Source organism: Podarcis erhardii, assembly GCF_964252035.2.
Source record: "Podarcis erhardii genome assembly, chromosome: 12".
NCBI lineage: Eukaryota > Metazoa > Chordata > Lepidosauria > Squamata > Lacertidae > Podarcis > Podarcis erhardii.
Genome location: NC_138513.1, coordinates 5,932,960 through 5,954,399, shown reverse-complemented (window position 1 = coordinate 5,954,399; position 21,440 = coordinate 5,932,960). Strand labels below are relative to the sequence as shown.

Genomic DNA, 21,440 nt, shown 5'->3' with positions numbered 1-21,440 from the left:
TGGCGAACCAGAGCAGTGCACGGAAACACCGTTTACCTTCCTGCTGGAGCGGTACCTATTTATCTACTTGCACTTTGACGTGCTTTTGAACTGCTAGGCTGGCAGGAGCAGAGACTGAGCAACAGGAGCTCACCCCATTGCGGGGATTCAAACCGCTGACCTTCTGATCAGCAAGTCCGAGGCTCTGTGGTTTAACCCACAGCGCCACCCGCGTCCCTATTTGTAAGTGTACTTTTGGCAATAAAGAGTTAATTCCTCGCTCTGGACATTCCATACCTGACAGCACCATGACAGGTATCAAAAAGTTGCGTGTCTGCAAAACCACTTTGGGGGCTTTGCCATGGGGATACTGCAGGCATACACCCATGGGGATGCTTTCACCCACACATTCTGTAAATGGAGGGGTGACGTTTGCACTGGCGGAGTGACACAAACATCACTCTGCTAGCAGGAGTCGAAGGATGCTTCCACTCCATGCAAACTGGCCCAGCCCGGCTCCATTTGTATGAGTGATTTGGATTGCAGCCTTAGTAATGATACATGAGTCTGGGATCTGTTAAGAGGTTATCTGACTCAAGCGGACAGTAGAGGAGCAATGGAAGCAGGAGGGGCAAATAGAAACAAATAATGTTTATGCATTTCTAAGCCATCAGATGGCTTATTATTGTGGCTATTATTGTGTGAAGTAACAGTATCCTATAGGGATGCGGGTGGCGCTGTGGGTTAAACCACAGAGCCTAGGACTTGCCGATCAGAAGGTTGGCAGTTCGAATCCCCACGACGGGGTGAGCTCCCGTTGCTTGGTTCCTGCTCCTGCCAACCTAGCAGTTTGAAAGCACGTCAAAGTGCAGGTAGATAAATAGGTATCGCTCTGGCGCTGCTCTGGTTCGCCAGAAGCAGGTTTGTCATGCTGGCCACATGACCCTGAAGCTGTACGCTGGCTCCCTTGGCCAATAAAGCAAGATGAGCGCCACAACCCCAGAGTTGGTCACTACTGGACTCTCACAACTGGTCAGGGGTCTTTTACCTTTACCTATTATTGTGTGAAGTAACAGTATCCTGGTGAATTTCTGCTCCAAGCCTCCTTTGCATGTTTTCTCCAGATCCACTGTGCTTGGGTGGATTTTTAAGTTAATTATCCCTTTCCCAAACAGCCACGCACCCAAGAAAACAAAGCTTGAAAAGACTTACATGATGAAAGCTGTTACTCCAACAGCCCAGATGTCTGTCTGTGGAACAGCTCCTTTATCTGCCAGGAGTTCTGAAGCTAAGAAGACACATTTGTATTAGGGAAGCTTCCTTAGAAATGCAAACGTTGGTACTTACCATGAGAAGCTCCTCCTCTGTAGGAAGAGGATCCTGTGTGGGCTCTTGCCACCCACCTCTCCACTGGCAGGAAGTCAAACTTTTGAGAGGGTACACCTGGTGGACAGGGCGATCCCCTCGCTAGTTCAATTTGTGCATAAGCTAGTAAACCAATAGCCAAAAAATAAACAACTTATCAGAAAAAGGAAAGAAAAGAGCACAACCTGTTAAGGGAAAAGAACTCAGTGTGACGGCCTGGGACTCGGGCTCGGACTCAGAGCCAAAGGAAACTCAGTCCGCACCAGACCTTTTGCCTTGGGCGGCATCTGAACCTGGTCTGGGGCCTGATTCTGAAGAGTCCCAGTCTGCACAGATTCCCCTGCAACAAACACCAGCTGGGCCGAGTCAGGGGCCTGAGCCTGCCCTGGCTCCAGATGTGGGGATTACCTCGTTGCCTTCTGCTGGGCCATCACTTACAGCTGCTCCACTACCGGTTGGGTCAGGAGAGGCTGAAGCAGCCTCTGGATCTAGTAACCCACTGACGTCTCCTGAGCTGCAGAGACTAAGGTCTGAGAGAAGGAGAGACCTGAGTACTTGCAGGAGGAGTGCTCACCTTCGGGCGAGACAGGGAGGTGAGTTGCCGGGGGATCAGGACCGGCTGCTACCCCGACAGACATAAAAGGCTGTTGGAACCCGCCCTAGGTTGCAGGAGCAACATTGCTGTTTGCCGGAACCTGCCTGTGATCCTGTGCCTGACCTAGCCTGGTTTCCTGCCTCATGTCCTGCCTTGGCCCTGTCGGGCTGACTCCTCGCGGAACCCTTGGATTTGGGACCAGACCTGGACCATGTTGCTCGGGTTACCCCCAGGCCCAGCACATCAATGGTCCCACAGTGGGAACATAACATTCTGTGTCAGCCAGTCCCTGGGCCTCAGTCCCCAAAGGCTGTAATGACCCATGTAATGTAGCACAGGTGAAGAAGAGAAGAAAACCCTGGTATGGGCTGAAGAGTAAGAGAAGAGGGAAGGGAAAACACGGGTTGGGGAGATCCCTGAACATTGCTGGTGTGAGGGCTTTATGCTCCCAGGGAAAGCTCAACTGACTGTCTGCATCTCATGGTCTCCCCTGCACTGCGGTCACTTCACCTATAGAGAAAGAACTTATCACGGTAAGTTCCAACGTTCGCGTCACCTGTAGTGGAGGAAGGGAGTCCTGTGTAGGATGTGTCTCTGTGGGCTCTTACCTAAGTGGTGTTCACCACCTGTTGAAGCACTCGGCTTCCAAAGGAGACCTTGGCTGAGGTGTGTCTAGCTTGAAATGCCTCTCAAAGCTGGAAGGTGAGGACCAGGTCTTTACCCTGCATATGCCACCCACCCAGAGGGGATTGGGTCCCAAACAGTGCTTCTGGTGGAATAGACTCTGCTTCCCAAAGAGGCTTCCCCCCTCATAGCATCTGGCATGCTGTATAAAATGCCAGCTTTTATACAGCGTGCCAGTGGAGTCTCTGCAGGAAGCTAGGATGGTAGAGATTACCCTCCTAATTCTCTTAGGCCCTCCCTCTCTACAACAGGTATGGAGTTGTAACCAATCTGACTCTGGGTGGTGGACTAATCGCTGTGACACCAGGGTCCACCCTGGAGGGTAGGGGCAAAGGGTCTGCCACTGATAAGGCCATGAGTTTTGTGAACCAGCCCCTACAATAATCTCATCTGGTGCAAATCTAACATCCCTGAAAAGTCTCAATTAGAGCAGTGGGAGGAAAGGTGTATAGAAGCCCCGTACCCAGCCAGGCAGAGGTCAGGGAATCCATGCCCAGCAACTCCCTGAGTCCTGAATCAGGAGAAGAGCTCCACCTTTTGGTCTTCTGAATTTGTGAACTGCTCTGTGTCCTGGGCAGCTGTTTACCAGCTCCATCTGGTACGCAGGCTGAGACCCCATCTGCCCATGGACTGCCTCACCAGAGTGGTGCATGCTCTGGTTATCTCCCGCTTGGACTACTGCAATGCGCTCTACGTGGGACTACCTCTATGAAGGTGACCCGGAAACTACAACTAATCCAGAATGTGGCAGTTGACTGGTGACTGGGAGCGGCCGCCAAGACCACATAACACCAGTCTGGAAAGACCTACATTGGCTCCCAGTACGTTTCCGAGCACAATTCAAAGTGTTGGTGCTGACCTTTAAAGCCCAAAACGGTCTCAGCCCAGTATATCTGAAGGAGCTTCTCCACCCCATCGTTCTACCCGGACACAGAGGTCCAGCGCCAAGGGCCTTCTGGTGGTTCCCTCACTGCGAGAAGCCAAGTTACAGGGAACCAGGCAGAAGGCCTTCTCAGTAGTGGCACCCACCCTGTGGAACGCCCTCCCACCACATGTCAAAGAGAAAAACAACTACCAGACTTTTAGACGACATCTGAAGGCAGCCCTGTTTAGGTAAGCTTTTAATGTTTGAGGCATTACTGTATTTTAATATTGTGTTGGAAGCCACCAGAGTGGCTGGGGAAACCCAGCCAGATGGGTGGGATATAAATAATAGTGGCGCCCGCACTGTGGAATGCCCTCCCTTCAGATGTGAAGGAAATAAGCAGCTATCCTATCTTTAAAAGACATCTGAAGGCAGCCCTGTTTAGGGAAGTTTTTAATATTTAATGCTGTATTGTTTTTAACACTCGTTTGGGAGCCGCCCAGAGTAGCTGGGGAAACTCAGCCAGATGGGCGGGGTATAAATAATAAATGATGATGATGATGATGATGATGATGATGAACAGGTCTACTCTTGGAAGACCACAGCGACCCACTATTTGCTGGAACACCTGTGGAAAAAAGCTCCACATTAGCTTGGGAGACCTGTTGGCGGCTGAACATGTCTTTTCAGACGTTGGAGGTGCCTGATACATGCTCTACTGATAGAGATTCTGGATACCGTTCTGCCCTAGACAGGAGATTGGTGGCCTTCTGCACGAGGACCTGCCACTTGGTTCCACCTTCTTTGCATGTATATGCTTTGGTAGCAGTGTTGTCTAGGGTCTCTCAGCCTGTTGGTGAGAGTCTGAGCTGACCAAGATGTTGTTCCTTAGATGGTCCACCACAGCTACCAGCAACTTCAAGAACGTCCTGGGGCTGAGGACCAATCCAAGGTGAGGCATTTGTACTGGAGATTTCTGCCCTGGTATGCAAAATGCAGAAATCTGCAAAGAGATGGGTAAACTGGTATGTGGAGGTAGGCATTGATCAGGTCCAGGGAAGCAATGCAGTCCCCAGACATGAGGCCTTCTAGGATGCTCTTTAAGGTCTACATTCTGAATTTCTTTTGACCCTCTTGAGATCCAGGATGGCCCTCCATTTCCCCAACTTCTTTGGAACCATAACGAGAGTAGCGTAGCAGCCAGATTCCACCTTATGGTTCTGGCACAGGCTCTATTGCCCTGATATCCAGCAAATATTGGATCTCCTGAAACATCAGGAGATGTTTCTGCGATTTCTTGGAGTGAGCAGAGGAAATGAAATGGTGGTGGTGGAGAGAGCTGCTCAGACTCTATCCTGTAATGCTCCTGGTCATGATTTCCCAGTAATTGAGGAAGTGCTTATAGCTTCCCCTACATCAGAAGCTGGTCTGAATCAGGGCTGTTGCTGTTGCTGGGACAGCCTCCTGCCTCCCCTGTTGTTACTACCCTGAGGCTGTTTGAGGATGGTGTTCTGCCTATGCTGGCTTCTTGTTTATATTGCACAAATTGCATTTTTAAAGAAATAAAACAACTTCTTTCTTAAAGGAAATGTGTTTCCTTGGGGAAATGTGAGTGCATCAAATATGTTGGTTACAGAAATGCTTACTGTAAGTAAATGATTAATTCTTTTCACTCTTCTCTTACATGTTTTGCAATAATATTCAGGTTGGCTTCTCCTAGTATAGTATTAATCCATGCAGTGAATTATTTTCCTTCAAAGGAAAAGTTAAGAAAGCAAGCTTTACAAACCCTTTGAACAACTACTACAAAGAGTCAGCATCACCAAAAGCAATAAATAAAAACCAGACAGGACCCAAAACACAACTGAGGATCAATTAATGAGTAAACTTTAATAAGAGCCAAAAAGTAAAGCAAAGTACTAACTTTCTTTCTCCCCAATCTACCACCAATTATTTGGGCTTCTTATGGCAACATCCCTGGAGACATGAACGTGGATACTTGTTGATGGGCATTGATCAACAGTAACAAAACTGAAAATACCAAAATGTATTGAATAAGCATCTTTCGCAAGAAAGCCAGGAGAATTGCAAGCGATTATGAAATGTTCACAAACCAGACTGGACAGGACATTCTTTTTAAGGAATGTAGATTGCAACAGACCAGATAAAGGCAAGGGTGACCAGGAGCAGGGCAGTGAACTCCGTCCCTAGTAGTAAGCATGATTTTTATGCCTTAGAGAGACAACATTTATAACACGTAAGACAGGGAGAGAGTTTGTGGCAACCATCTTACAGGAAAGAGAGGACCAATATTCCAATCTAATGCACATAAAATATTCCACAAAAGAGCCCTCAAAAGTTGAAAGGCCATCTGTCTCCACTTTATTTCTTAACAATGGTAAAAAAAGGGGGTGAGATAACAGAATCATAGAATGGTAGAGTCAGAAGGGACCCCGAGGGTCATCTAGTCCAACCCGCAGCAATGCAGGAATCTCAACTAAAGCATTCAGGACAGATGGATAGATAAAATGCACCACTGAGTGATACTTGCAAACTTTATTGGGCAAAGAGCACATTCTTCCACAAGTTTTGCCCCACAAATAGAAACATACGATTGAATTTTTTTAAAAAAACTTAATTTAGCCTGAAGATTCGCAGGCACATGATACCAGGTTCCTTCCTCTGCCTCCTACCTTCAGTGGCGAAGTCGATACCTGAACTGAACATCGTGTGTGGGCTGCATCACACCAAACCCACAGCGGTTCTTGTTTACGGGAGGGATTTCCTCCTCCACGTTAACCAGCTGCATATCAAAGTATGTCAGCATCAGGAAGGCAATGAGTTTTAGCTCATTGGTAGCAAAGAAACGCCCAGGGCACATGGCCCCTGCACCCCAAGGCATGGAGAAATATTTCACCTTTTCCCCATTCTTATAGAATTTCTTTTTTCTGCCGTCTAGGCTGAGGAACCGGTCATATTTGAAAACATGGGGATCTGGGTGGATTTCTGGATCCATATGTGCTGCCACAAAGGGGAAAAGGGCAACTCTGTCTCCTTTACGCAGAAGATATTTTCCCCCATCGTTCATCTGGATTTCTAGATCCACCATCACAACCCTGATCAGCAGTGGTGTTGTGGCCAGTCTCAAAGTCTCTTGTACAGCACTGTCCAAGATGGGGGTCTTGTCTAACATCTCCTTGGTGATATTAAGCACTGGACCCCCTGCCCTCACTTCCTGGCCAGATTCTCCCACCACTCTGTCCACCTCTTTCCTCACCTCATCCATCGCCTTGGGATTTTTCATCAGGTAGGCAAGAAGCCAGAAGGAAGCTGGGCCAGAATTAGCTTGAAGTGCCCAGAGCAACGTGAAAAGAAGCCGCCCCTGCATGTATTCAGGCACCCCAGCCTCATCCAGGTGTTTTTGCAGGTCAGTTATCCAGCCACTGATATTTTCCTTCTTATATATTTCCTTTACAGATGTGATGTTCCAGAAGTGTCTCTTCAGAGACTCTGCTTCCATTTTATCTCTGGGAGACAGCGTAGAAGAAGCTAATCCCGGGAAAAAATTATCAAATTTGCAAAACTCTGCGAATAAATCTTCAGAGTCAGCTAGGTCACTCCTCTCAGCATCCTCTTTGTTCTTTTCACCTTTGCTGGTTGTATTTCCAAACACAGCAAGATATCCGGCCTTAAAGACCATGTTGTAGCTGAAGTGGAACAATCCATCCTGTTTCCAGGAATTCTGCCCTCCTGCTGAACTCAGGCTGTGGCACATCACTCTATGCAAGCTGTTCATCATGGCCTGGGTCATCACCATGAGCCCATCGCCCCTGAGGTGCTTTGTGTTGACTGTCTCTAGTACCTTATGAGTCATTTCTGAATGCTGAAACCCAAACACTTGATCCACAATTTGTGTTACATGTAAAGTGAAATCCAGCTTGGTTCTTGCTTCCTTCAGAATAGCTCCATAGGAGAGGGGGTCCATCACAAAAGTAAAATAGTATCCCCCAAGCAGTACCGTAAAGATATCCCCATGCTTCTTCTGCATCCTTTGCAAGAAGGCAACACCATCCTTTCGGTAGCGCAGTGCATGTCCTAGCCACGGAATGAGGCCTTTATCTAAAGGGGGCTCTTGGGCTCCCCTCTGGCGGAACGCCCCCACCAGATAGAGCCCCCCCAATATGCATGCCAGGACGGCACATAGGACCATCACCCAGAAAGCCATCTCTCGGAGCTCTGTGACACAAAAGCACAAGCACAAGCTCTTGCAGAAAAAGCAAGTGGTTATAAAAAGTTTGCTCCACTTATCATGAATCTAGGTGGAGCCAGTAAGCAGAGCAAGCAAAGGTTAACCCTTGCTACGGTTAATTTATTTGCACTAAAATAATATCCAGTGTACCTTATGCAAAGAAAACCATTAAGATAATTAACAAACTGGGATTTGGAATGGATGGAAGTATGTCTTTTTAATCCCTATTGTAGTTAATTTAATTTTTTTAAAATAAAAAGCCCTATAAATTGGAAGTACTCAGCTTTTAAGCACCTATCTCCTTCGTTCTTTTTAAGCAACATAAACACAGATTTATATTAATAGATCTAACTTGTGAACAAAAGAAGGGAGGCAATAAAATGAGGAAGGGGAGGAGAGGGGGAATGTGGATGACCAAAGGGGGAGGGGGAAATCAAATATAGGACAAGAATTCCATGTGGCAAAGGAGGATACGGAAGTGGGGGGGTTAGTGATGCAGTTGTGGGAAGGGAAAGCAAAGTTACTTACCTTATTTTTCACCCTATAGGATGCACTTTTTCGCCTCCAAAAATGAAGGGGAAATGTGTGTGCGTCCTATGGGGCGAATGCAGGCTTTCGCTGAAGCCTGGAGAGCGAGAGGCGTCGGTGCGCACCAACCCCTCTCGCTCTCCAGGCTTCAGAAAGATATCCGCAAGCCTCGCGCACCCGGCGGGAGGTTCCGCAGGGCATGCAAGGCTTGGGGTGGCAGCCTGCAGCCCGAAGCACAGGGCGTGCTGCGGAGCATGCCCCGTGCGTCGGGCAGATGTCCGCAAGTCTCGCGCGCACGGCGGGAGGTCCCGCCGGGCTCACAAGGCTTGCAGGCAGCAGCCTGTTCTGGGGGCTGGGGTCGGGGGAAGCTCGGGCTTCCCCCGTGCCAGCCCTGTGCCTGGGGGGGGGGGGAATAATTTTTTTTCTTTATTTCCCCCCCAAAAAAATTTAGGTGCGTCCTATGGGGCGGTGCGTCCTATGGGGCGAAAAATACGGTAATTCACACTACCTGAAGCAATATGCAAACCAAAACAAAAGCTGATGTATTGCACACATTCCCTCCTCCAAAACTATAAACAGCCACTGTGCACATATGGTCTTTCCTACTGCCTTCTCTCTGCTCTTCGTCCTGCTCCAAAGGAGTGGAGTTGCTGTCATTCACTGCAAGTGTCTCCTGCCTCTTAAGGTCAGCAGTTCTTTGTTACTCTTGACTTTCTGGCTCCAGAACCCTGGCTTTTGCCACAGAGAATGTGAAGACAGCAAACTCCTTCTATAATAATGACTAACTGGCTGAACTGGAGCTAGGGTCATTGAGCTTAGTGCAATACTGGAGTTAAGCTATTTGTGATGTGGGGCTACAACTGACAACACAATAGTTTTGATAAGTGGCTCTGTAATCTTGCTCTGAGTTGGGGGAAGATGGAGCGATAGGTGGAACACGAACTCTGCAAGTGGAAAGACCCAGCTTAAAACCCTTGCCTTTCTAGTCAAAGAATTTTAGGTAGCAGGACTTTGAAGAAACCCCATCCGAAGCTTTAGAGTACCACAGCCAAATAGAATAGACTGGGTTACATGGCCCAACTGTCCAACTCAAGACATGGCTTCTTCATTTGTCCCCGTGATCACCAGGCCTTTCAGACCCTTGATCCAAGAAAAGGCACCTAACAAATCACTTAGTACTCACCCATAGTTTCTACATAGTCCGTGCACCCATCGAGGGTAATGATTCTGTCGGGTTCATAGAACTGTGCGTTGCCAAAGTCCAGGAGTTTGAGCAGATTTGGTTCAGTGATGATCATATTTTCAGACCTCAGATCCAAGTGCAGGATATTCTGACCATGGAGGTATTCAACAGCACTAAGAATCTGCCACAGATAGTCTCTGACTTCCACCTCTGAATAGGATGACCTACAAAAGAGAACCTGGTTACACAACAACACGTTCTTCATTCTTCATAAGACTATAATCAGTTGGTGCTAAGCAAGGAATGCACATAAATACTTACTGAAAGCAAACTCAAAGGGCATTTTTGCTAGATAGTGTTGGATGGGTGTTAGTGTGAGCATGGCACTAAAGAAAGGCAGAGATTATTTTAAAAACTACATCTCTAAGACCTTTCTTACTGTGTGTGTCTCTGTGTGTATAATGCATAAATATGCACATGTAGTGTAGACACACACACACACACACACAGAGAGAGAGAGAGAGAGAGAGAGATGTATATAATCTGCCAGATTTCTGGGGATTTTCAGGTTTTGGTAACCAATCTTGTAAAAAACAACAACACTATACTTAAGTAATGCAAAATAAGGAAGTAGTTTTCCAGCCAAAGCCAGGGGTTATTGCAACAGGAGACCCCTCCACTTCTGTGACTACCACTTCCTCTTGTTTTAAAGGTGGGTCCTGCTTTGGAAAATGTCAAAGACTACTGGTCTATACTAGTCTTCTTCATCTGGCACCTTCACACTGGGTTGCCTATGGAAATTTTACAATGGAACCTCTGAAAACTGTATTCTGAGGAGAAGAAGAGGCCTCCGCAGCTTTTGTGGCTGATGCATATTTAGTTTGTTGGACAAGCAGGCTTACCTTCCAGCTAAAGCATTGAGAAGCTCAGGGCCAACACAAAGTTCTGTGATCAGCACCAGGTGGCGTGGGCTCACGTAGGCCCCCTGCAGCTGCCCAATGTTGGTGTGGTGAAGCTTCCTCAGGATCTGATACTCCTGGAGGACATCTTCCTTGTCTTCTTGCCTATAGGGAATGATCTTGGCAGCCAAAGCATTTCCACTGAGCTTTTCTCTGCACTGCTTGATGATGCTGAAGCGCCCTCTGTCCCGAGGTGGAGCAGAAAAGAAGGGGAAGAAACGGAACAGAAGTTTGAGCCGAATGTTATTCCTTAACCTGGTGATACCCCAACCACCCACGTCCTGCCATGCTTTGAGAAGACTGTCCTACTGGATGGCACCGAACCATGCTTAGGAGTGGCTAATGGGAAGAGCTGCTGCTGCAGGACCACGAAAAAGGACTCACAATAGTCGACACAAACTGTTGCCTGCAAGTGAGATGTCAGCACAATGAGCAACTGACCCAGCAGCCTTCTCGGGAGATATTGTTTGCGGTGTCATGTGATGCTGATTATCATGTGATACAGAGCCCCCTGCAAGGGACTCTGCATTCTTTCCCTCTGTCACTCACCTGGCCTTCCTTGAAGGAAATTGCAAGCAACAAAAACTCTACCCTCTAACCCACACTGCATCTAAGTTGAATCTTTGATTCCATTGCATAATTTCTGTTGTCGTCAATGAGTTGTGTCAACCACACTTTCCTACTGATAAAAACCAGGCACAGCTGTTAATTTGTAAGTCAGGCAAATACACCCTAGGAATGTCTGACACCACAAGCTCAGGCTTATCTTCTACCCTCCCCCTTAAAAAAAAAAAAAGAGGTGTGGAAGGTTTTATGGCTATTTCCTCCCCTCTCCAGCTCTGACGCCTTCTCAGTCTGCATTCCCCTCTATCAGCAGTTCAGATACAGATGCAGTACTGCATATCCAGGCAAGCTATTACCATTGTACATAGGGGGAAATGCACATCCCCTTATTTACTTAATTTATTACCAGCCTTTCTGGCCTATAAGGTAAAGGTAAAGGGACCCCTGACCATTAGGTCCAGTCGTGACCGACTCTGGGGTTGCGGCGCTCATCTCGCTTTATTGGCCGAGGGAGCCGGCGTACAGCTTCCGGGTCATGTGGCCAGCATGACTAAACCGCTTCTGGAGAACCAGAGCAGCGTGCAGAAACGCCGTTTTCCTTCCCGCCGGAGCGGTACCTTTTTATCTACTTGCACTTGACATGCTTTCGAACTCCTAGGTTGGCAGGAGCAGGGACTGAGCAACGGGAGCTCACTCTGTCACGGGGATTCGAACCGCCGACCTTCTGATCGGCAAGTCCTAGGCTATGTGGTTTAACCCACAGCGCCACCGGCGTCCCTCAGGCCCTTAACCACAACTGGGGTGGGATTTGGTGCTGCTGCAGGGGGTTCTTTTAGAGAGCAAAGAGGGGCAGTTCTTAAGGCCACATTATTCCTCAGCAACACCTATACACACTGAGTGGACCATGCCTGCCAGGAGCACCATTTTCCTTTCTTAAAAAGCTTGCTTCCTGCTTAGCAGGCTAAATTTCTCCACATATAGAACTTGGAGGAATCCAAGTGGTTACTAAGGAGCAGTGAGCCAATGGAAATCTGTACCTTTTAATTTCCGTCTGGAAGGCATACGTCTGGTGGGTTGGCTGAGCAGGAGCTGTCATTTGGCTGTCCTCTGGGTCCACAGACTGGAATGCTGCGTGGTGGGGGGAGGAGTGGGATGGGGGAAGCAGAGACAGAAGTCGGAAAATGCCAAAGCACGCAATTGGTGTTGAAAGAGGTAAATAGCTGTTGATGCAATGCAAGTTTCCAAGGCTGCTTTCAGTTAATTAAGCCCTAGACAATCAAGGGTGTTGTTTGTTCCCCAAATATCCCATGACCATGGAAGGACGTTTTGACATTCCAGGGGCATTCCAGGAAGGGTGCCAGCTGGAGAGGTGTTTTGCAGAGATGCCAGAAAGCAATGTAAGGTTGTTGTTTTTCAAAGTGAAAAAGGAAGAATGCCCCTTAGCCACCCCATGACCACCGATTATTAAAGTGAAGTTCCAAACGCTCATAAACCACCCCTGAAAATGTCACCCAAAAGTTTTAGAAAAATGATGACCTCTTTTGAGGGGCTAGGAGGTGAGGAGGAGTTCTGTGAAACTGTTGGATGGAGCTTGGCACAGCATTCGTGTGCAGTTATTTTAAAGAAATTATAAAGTCTTTCTAGTGATGTATGGAAGTGAGAGCTGGACCATAAAGAAGGCTGATCGCCAAAGAATGGATGCTTCTGAATTCTGGTGCTGGAGGGGACTCTTGAGAGTTCCATGGACTACAAGAAGATCAAACACATCCATTCTTAAGGAAATTAGCCCTGAGTGCTCACTGGAAGGATAGATCCTGAAGCTGAGGCTCCAATACTTTGGCCACCTCATGAGAAGAGAAGACTCCCTGGAAAAGACCCTGATGTTGGGAAAGATGGAGGGCACAGGGAGAAGGGAACGACAGAGGACGAGATGGTTGGACGGTGTTCTCGAAGCTACAAACATGAGTCTGACCAAACTGCAGGAGGCAGTGGAAGACAGGAGTGCCTGGCGTGCTCTGGTCCATGGGGTCAGGGAGAGTCAGACACGACTAGACTTAACAACAACATAAAGGCTTTCATGCGTCCTGGGCTATCTATGCTATATCTATTTTATTGTTCTAAGCCACCCTAGGACCTTATGGTAAAGGTTGAGTAAGAAATCTAATAATGCTAATAATAACAGCAGAAGTGCCCCTCCACCAAAGCAGTAACTGTCATGCCAAATGGCAGATCTGAGGCCTATACTGCTATTATAATATACCATGTATATTTGTGTATAAGCCGACTTTTTCAGCACATTTTTTATGCTGAAAAAGCCCCCCTCAGCTTATAGTCGTGTGAGGGTCCCTTTCAGGCTGCTCCTTCCTCCTCCTCCGCCTTTGCCGCTGTTGGCGACGGAGGAATGAGCAGCCTAAAAACAGCACTTTCGGGCTGCTTGCTCTTCCTCCTCCGCTGCCGCCACCAGGCAGGTAGGGATGGGAGGGGCGGGGGGGAGAGCGCTGTGTCGTTTGATATGTTCACCCACAACTTAACACTGGCGACGAGGATCAAGGCTAAAGAAGATGGGTGTACCTGTATATTGACCCAAAAACACGCATCTCAGGTGTAAAAGATCAGGGTAAACAGGAGCGTCTTCAGCATTCTCCGAAAGCTGTGTAGCAAAGAAGTCACACACCTCTCTGTGTGGAGGGAATCCCACAACTTAGGGGCTGCCACATAGGAGAAGGCATGCCACTCAAACTTCTGAGGGAGGTGGAACTACCCAGAGGCCCCCTCTGTCTGTCTTAGCACCTGGGAGGGTCATTGGGGAATGAGGTCCAGAGCTCACTGCGTGATGTTTAAAATAGTGAGCTCTCAGGCACTGCTGAAAGAGTTCCTGCATATGCTCTAGAAATTGCAAGTTGCCTGTTCCTGTGGCAGTGCCTCCTAGGGGTAGGCAAATCTGTTAATTTCAGTTTCTCTTGTTTTCTCATTTTTCCAATCTTAGGTTCACTTTGCCACGTAGGTTGTGATTTTAAACAAGATAAAAGGTCCTCATGAAAATTCAATAGTATTTTAGTGGAAATTTCTCCTAATACACATTCTCCTAAAATATTATTGTATATAATTGCATGATATGCATTGTTTTGCAAAGCATTCCCCCCTCAAAAAATAATGCATTTCTGCATGTTATTTTCATTAATTTATGCATTTATATGTCCACTCAACCCTGTTATATGCCTTTTTCTACACATTACTTGCAAAATTCGGAAAAGTGCATCAAAGCACAGCTGGATTCCCATTTGTGTATTGTTTCTTAAAGTGTGAAATATGTAAATCTGTCTTTAAATGTCAACTGAATGGACTTTCTGCTGAGATAAGATGGTGCCCGGCACACTTCCCCTGTGCCGATGGACGCCTGTGCCGATAGAAAAAACTTGAGCTCTTTTAGCAGAGTCCTTAGCAGAGTTCTGCAGCGGTAGAAAGTGTTGCCTTGTGTGTGGATAATAAATCAGACTGTTCGCAGGCTTCTTGCTAATCTCTAACAGCCTTTAATGAGAAGAAAAACACCATAAATCAGCCCGGAGAGAGCAGACATTCTTTCGTCTCTCAGCCAAAACCGAAAGGAAACTCACACACAAAGAAAGATTCCCGTATGTGAACCAAACCACGCCTCAGAATGTGAGACGTCACACAGAACTGTTAAACCCTGTAAGTTCTGATTCTCCTCACACTTTCTCCCTAGTCCCTCCTGCCCCGTAGAAAGTTGCTCCTGAAAACAAGATGATGCTGAGACTTGACCTCCAATGGAGAACAAGGAGCTGCAACTGGGACAGCAGCAGCAACAACAACAACATGAAGAGAAGGCCCTGGGTCTAGCACATGCAGTTGGGTTTGTAGGCATGGCTAAGTCTCCTGGATTACGGTGAAATGGCATAAGTCATGAGACCTGTTCATCCCCCTGTGGTGTTTTGGAGAGTTCTTTCCATGGAGGAGCAAAGGCAGAAATGCAAAGATAAGGATTCCAGCTTGAATGAGAAGGACGGAGGGAACTAAGGAACCCTGTCTGCTCATGTGGCTATAAAAGGCATTTCCAGGCTTATGCTGCTGGAGAGGAAAAGTACAGGAACTCTATTCAGAGTGGATTATGTTGTTACCTGCTGGATCCGTGTCACCAATTCTCACTTTGGCAGTTGGGTTGCTATACGGCCCTACACCACTTTTGCTGACGCAGGCAAACCGGAAGGATAACACCAAACCCCGAGGGAGATGCTCAGCAGTGTAGCAGCACTCCGAGATGTCACTGGCCAGAGTCTTCCATTCACCGTCTGGGCCAACAAAAGAGAAGAATAAAGTTTAGTGTAACAATGTCGTATTTTGACCAGATGGGCTTGGATTAGGACGCACAGGGAGGGAGATTTCCAGCTATTGCAGAAATTAATATCCTGTCTTCTACCACTTTAGACAGGTGCATCATTAAAGAGATGTGTGCGATCTCTGAAAAGCACAATATTCAGTTCTGCATCTCGTCCTTCTCCCCTCTCTATAGGATTTCATTTTTTAAAATGAATTTTATGTTACTTCAGGCTGTTTCCTTGAAAGCAGCCTCATACTTTCTCAAGATTGGGAAAGGAACCAGATTGCTTTTAAAAGCCCCTCTCTGCCGAAGAGAACTGAAAAAGCTTAGATGCAAATCCAGATTTCTCAGGAGTGCAGAGCTTTCATTATGGAAAGCATTTCAGAGAGAATCCAGAGCAATATGATTGCACCACATTCACTTTCGCTTGTCCTGTTGTAGTCTCTTGTGCAACGTATTTTATAGGATTTGAAGCAACAAGCACCCCACCCTCAATTACTATTTGTTAGTAGAAGGGGGGTGGGGGAGCTATTGGCAAGGCTGGCTCTATCATGTTTCGCTTTTATCTAAAGAGTTGTCTCGTGGAAGATGGAGCAAGCTTGTTTTCTCCAGCTCTGGAAGGTAGGACTCAAACCAATGGCTTCAAGTTACAAGAAAGGAGATGCTGACTAAATACAGCTGATAGTAAGAGCTGTTCAACAGTGGAACAGTCTCCCTCGGGAGGTTATTGCCTTCATAGCAATTTTATTTTTCATCCCCCCCCCCAAAAAAATTATTCATTTTATAAGACAAATAAACAACACAAACAGAGAAAACAAACAATGCAAACAAATTCTTGTCTTATCCTTGTTTTTTCTAAACATTGTTAGGTGAGCTTCCCCAAGTCCCCCCTGTCTGATTTTCATTTTACCTCATCTTTAGCAGTTTACATATATCTTTTTAATTTTTTATCACACTTACTTTTACCATAAAAAGCTTCACATTTTATCCCTCACATATAATACTATTTTAAAATACACTATCTTCTACTTCTAACCCTACAGCCTATATCCACTTCCAAAGCTATTCTAAGATTTAAATATTAACATTTTTTTTCTTCAAATATTCTTTAAACTTTTCCTAATCTTCTTCCACTGTCTCTTCTCTCTGGTCCCGGAGTCTCCCAGTCAGTTCGCCAAGTTCCATATAGTTTCATATAAATTCATTGGAATTTTAAGACAGAGGTTGGCTGGCCACCTGTCATGGATGCTTTAGCTGAGATTCCTGCATTGCAGGGGGTTGGACTAGATGACCCTTGGGTCCCTTCCAACTCTGAGATTATATGATTTTATGGCTTGACCTTATGATACCTGAGTTGTGGGAGTGGATTCAAGAAGGACACTGACAAACTGGAACGTGTCCAGAGGAGGGCAACCAAAATGGTCAAAGGCCTGGAAACGATGCCTTATGAGGAACGGCTAAGGGAGCTGGGCATGTTTAGCCTGGAGAAGAGGAGGTTAAGGGGTGATATGATAGCCATGTTCAAATGTATAAAAGGATGTCACATAGAGGAGGGAGAAAGGTTGTTTTCTGCTGCTCCAGAGAAGCGGACACGGAGCAATGGTTCCAAACTACAAGAAAGAAGATTCCACCTAAACATTAGGAAGAACTTCCTGACAGTAAGAGCTGTTCGACAGTGGAATTTGCTGCCAAGGAGTGTGGTGGAGTCTCCTTCTTTGGAGGTCTTTATGCAGAGGCTTGACAACCATATGTCAGGAGTGCTCTGATGGTATTTCCTGCTTGGCAGGGGGTTGGACTCGATGGCCCTTGTGGTCTCTTCCAACTCTATGATTCTATGATTCTATGATTAGACTGCTCCAGGTTATTTTATGATTTTGTAGTTGTGGTGGGGCCTGAGAGATGCCTCAGCAATGTTTCTAGTAAAGGTAAAGGTAAAAGTAAAGGTAAAGGTAAAGGTAGCCCTGACCATTAGGTCCAGTCGCGGATGACTCTGGGGTTGCGGCACTCATCTCGCTCTATAGGCTGAGGGAGCCGGTGTTTGTCTACAGACAGCTTCCGGGTCATGTGGCCAGCATGACTAAGCTGCTTCTGGCAAACCAGAGCAGCACACAGAAACACCGTTTACCTTCCTGACGGAGCGGTACCTATTTATCTACTTGCATTTTGACATGCTTTCAAACTGCTAGGTTGGCAGGAGCTGGGACCAAACAATGGGAGCTCACCCCATTGCGGGGATTCAAACTGCCAACCTTCTGATCACCAAGCTCTAGGCTCTGTGGTTTAGACCACATCACCACCCTGACAATGCAGGAAATACCTTCCACCAGAAACCACAGGCTGGATCCTAGAATCATAGCTGGAAGGGTCAGTTTGTACAAGGAAGCAGTTTGTACAATGAGTTCTCATTTATTTACCATCTTTTTTGCAAAGTACAGAGTAAGTAACGGGAGTGTTCAGTTCCACAGGCTTCCAGGCCAACTCCACTCCATCTTCAAGAACCTCAACAATATCAGGAGACGGTGGGTTCGAAGGTGTCTCTGTCAAAGTGGAAGACAAAATTTAAGTCTGTGACTGGTAGAATGAAGCCATCCACAGTGTAAGCTTAGGACCAAACTTTAGCTCTTGTGCCTGATGCTGTAAAGCACCCTATGATATTCGGATGAAGGGTGGTATATCAGTTTAGTAAACAAACATCAACATCATAGATATTTAAAGCATACATAGCTGCCAAGAGGAAGGGAACTGAGTTTGATGCCCCATGCCACAAACCCAATGAAAATGCTCCCCTTACAACTACTATTTGCCCAAAGAAATTTCTCCCACCAGCAGAAGCTACCCTACTGTGTGACTACTGCTTTCAGTGAGGGGGCAATTTTCATCAGGATTTTGTCATAGGGAAAAGAGCTAACCCCATTTTCAATCACATGGTGCTGATAATGCTTGGATTGCCTTATCCGCAGATCACAACTCCTATTTGTATTGCAGAAACTAGATGTGCTGATTGCATGCCAATTAGTGGTAAGTCCAATTTGACTATCCTATGCCGGCGCCTGTTGTTTGTCAGTTATTTAGCAGGTAACAACCCCAAACACCCCAGGACTTGACAGACACATTGCTCAAGCCCATCTGTAGTGCTGCCTCTTTCTCCTTGCTGCAAGAGTCATACTAATTGCCTGAAAGTTCTCAGAGTCTTTATGGAGGTATAGACATGGACCTCCAGTCATAGCTTGTAGCTCAGCCTCCCATTTTGTTTTACTGGAGCTACTGGGAGGCTGGGGCCAGTGAGAACAGGGGAGCTTTAGAGATGTCACCAGCTTGCATTCCAAGATGGGACAAGGCCTTTGTGAATGATTCCTGATAGACTGTATTGATTCAGAGAAAGCAGAAAGGCTCTACAGTGGTACCTCGGGTTACATACCCTTCAGGTTAAATACGCTTCAGGTTACAGACTCTGCTAACCCAGAAATAGTACCTTGGGTTAAGAACTTTGCTTCAGGATGAGAACAGAAATCGTGCTCTGGCAGCGCGGCAGCAGCAGGAGGCCCCATTAACTAAAGTGGTGCTTCAGGTTAAGAACAGTTTCAGGTTAAGAACAGACCTCTGGAACGAATTAAGTACTTAACCCGAGGTACCACTGTATTTCTGAATGCTGTCCTGCACAAAAAATATTGCTGCACATGGAAAGTTGGCCTGTCAGAGAGAAAGCCGTGCTAGGATTTTCCTGCCAAAGATCATTTGGGAAATGCTATGCTACATGTTCAAAGGATCAAAGGGGAAACAATTTGTTCCTTTACCTGCTTTCCTTATTACACAGGAGGTGGAAACTGTGCCCTGGGCGTTGGTGGCTACACATGTGTAAGTGCCAAAATCATTGGATGTGGCTGCTAATATTGTTAAAAGCTGGAAGTGTTTGAGCGTAGAGGAGATCAGGATCCTGTCCGTACTACGAATGGCTGCTCCATCTGGAAGGTGGAAATGAAATACAAAAATAATATATATGAATGGGTCAGGGTTATGAAATCTTATGAAATCACAGAAAGAGGTACGTGAAGAATCTTGCGTAGAGGCATTACGTCAGCCCTAGAATGTAGGGTGCAGAGGGTGGGAGCGACTCTCCTCTAGAGTAGACCTGGAAGCCATGAGGCTTGAAAAGAAATGGGAATCCTTCCCTCTTGGTTCCTGGGTTCAGAATAATGGCTGATTTTCTTTCCCCTGGATGGGATGGATGCCTATGTTGACTTGATAACAAAACAGCTATCCTTTTGAGCAGCCTTTCCTTTTATAGGCTCTAGATTTATTTAAATAGGAAATTTATAAGCTACTCGATCAAGCAGTTTTCCAAGTGTTGTACAAATAAAATTGGAAGACTAATAACGGCTAAGATTCAGTTTAAGCGAAAACAAATATATGCATAAAACTAAAATTAAAAACTAATAAAAATATATCAAGAAGAAGAAGAAGAAAGAGAGAAACCAGCAAATTTTAAAAAGACATATAAGTAATTATATTATAAGCCTGGGTAGGTTTGCCAAAACAAAAAGTTCAGGAGGTATCTAAAACAATATAGCAAAGGTGCCTGCCTAATTGTGCATATTTCAGGTAGGGAAATTCTAGCTTCCATTCCCACCTCATTCATTCACTACCCTCTTTCTCCCACATGTTATGCACATGTTAAAGTGTGGGAAGGGATTTGTTGAAGAAAAGGGTCTAACAAATAGAGAAATGGTTCTGCCGTTTCCTCCTTGCTTTGCCCCAAACCATCCCTGTTACAGATTCATCGCAGGTGGCCAGGTGTGGAGGTTACATCACCTTTGAACCATTCAACGTTGGGTGATGAATGGGCAGATGTCCGGCAGGACAGCGTCAGAGACTGTCCCAAGGCAATGGTCTGGTCAGTGAGCTCTTCAGCAAAAGAAGGTGCTGAAAAGGAAGAGAGATTTAGAGAACACAGATCAGTGAGGCAGAAAGCAGATACCTGAAATGCGTTGGGTATTACCTTCTCTAGCACACATTTCTAAATCAACAGAGAGAACCAGAGGAGTAAGCTGCATTCTCTCCCATTTCCAGATCTCCAGGTTGCAATCTAGCAATCCTAGCTGGTCCTTTGTATTGGTGCAATTTGTACGATGGCTAATTTAATAAGAGGGGGCGCGGGTGGCGCTGTGGTCTAAACCACTGAGCCTAGGGATTACCGATCAGAAGGTCGGAGGCTCAAATCCCTGCGACGGAGTGAGCTCCCGTTGTTCAGTCCCTGCTCCTGCCAACCTAGCAGTTCGAAAGCACGTCAAAGTGCAAGTAGATAACTAGGTACCGCTCTGGCGGGAAGGTAAATGGTGTTTCCGTGTGCTGCTCTGGTTTTGCCAGAAGCGGCTTAGTCATGCTGGCCACATGACCCGGAAAAACTGTCTGTGGTCAAACGCCGGCTCCCTCGGCCAGTAAAGCGAGATGAGCGCCACAACTCCAGAGTCGTTCACGACTGGACTTAACTGTCAGGGCTCCTTTAACTTTTACCTTTTTAATTTAATAAGGAAGCTTCAATCATACAACGTTTCTACCATTTTCAAACTGTGCTTTCCCAGGGTCTAGTTGTAATGCAACAAACAAACAATGTGATAGTACCTTTCTCCTTTGTTTTGAGGCTTGGAAGAGTAAATGAAGGGAACCCTGTTTTCTTTTTCAAGCCTCCAGAAGCCTCTGTCAAAGATGCTCTTTCTTGTAGCTCACCCTTCCGCTCCTCTGAGCCTGTTGAAAATGAAATGAACCACTGTAAAGACAACCAAGTGATGGGTGCCTTAGGCATTAGTGATTTAACTACATATTTATATATACAGTGCATGCTCGGGTTGAGAATGTGATCCGTGCGGGATGCATGTTTGCAACCCGCAGCAGCGCATCTGCGCACACGCGGGTTGCGATTCAGAGCTTCTGCGCATGCGCAAAGCGCGATTTAGCACTTCTGTGCATGTGCGACCACTGAAACCTGGAAGTAACCAGTCCGATATTTCCGGGTTTCGGCAGTCCATAACCCAAAAAAATGCAACATGTGTCTGTAACCCGAGGTATGACTGTATATACATTTTTAGGACAGCCTGGATAGCTCAGTTGGTTAGAGCACAGTGCTGATAACACCAAG

The 21,440-nt window shown here is 46.4% G+C and overlaps 1 protein-coding gene and 2 pseudogenes across 35 annotated transcripts in view; 1 reads left to right on the top strand and 2 right to left on the bottom strand.

Moving 5' to 3' along the window:
* The window catches only part of LOC309325987 (7-alpha-hydroxycholest-4-en-3-one 12-alpha-hydroxylase pseudogene), a 354,547-nt pseudogene that overhangs the window by 30,735 nt on the left and 302,372 nt on the right, over nt 1-21,440 (top strand). The window lies entirely within an intron of this gene.
* Nucleotides 1-21,440, bottom strand: part of OBSCN (obscurin, cytoskeletal calmodulin and titin-interacting RhoGEF) — a 263,745-nt gene that overhangs the window by 6,915 nt on the left and 235,390 nt on the right. For all 32 annotated transcript variants that reach the window (XM_081834068.1, XM_081834069.1, XM_081834097.1 and 29 more), the window contains 9 exons: nt 20,927-21,049; nt 20,117-20,227; nt 19,102-19,269; nt 17,722-17,844; nt 15,108-15,278; nt 12,009-12,099; nt 10,351-10,590; nt 9,449-9,672; nt 1,192-1,267 (listed from right to left, as the gene is read on the bottom strand). In XM_081834068.1, coding sequence (XP_081690194.1) covers nt 1,192-1,267; nt 9,449-9,672; nt 10,351-10,590; nt 12,009-12,099; nt 15,108-15,278; nt 17,722-17,844; nt 19,102-19,269; nt 20,117-20,227; nt 20,927-21,049 — 1,327 coding nt within the window. The remainder of the gene's footprint in view (nt 1-1,191; nt 1,268-9,448; nt 9,673-10,350; nt 10,591-12,008; nt 12,100-15,107; nt 15,279-17,721; nt 17,845-19,101; nt 19,270-20,116; nt 20,228-20,926; nt 21,050-21,440) is intronic.
* On the bottom strand, nt 5,848-8,013 carry LOC309325985 (5-beta-cholestane-3-alpha,7-alpha-diol 12-alpha-hydroxylase pseudogene; annotated as a pseudogene). Its single transcript has one exon. The product of its transcript is annotated as a 5-beta-cholestane-3-alpha,7-alpha-diol 12-alpha-hydroxylase pseudogene (transcript).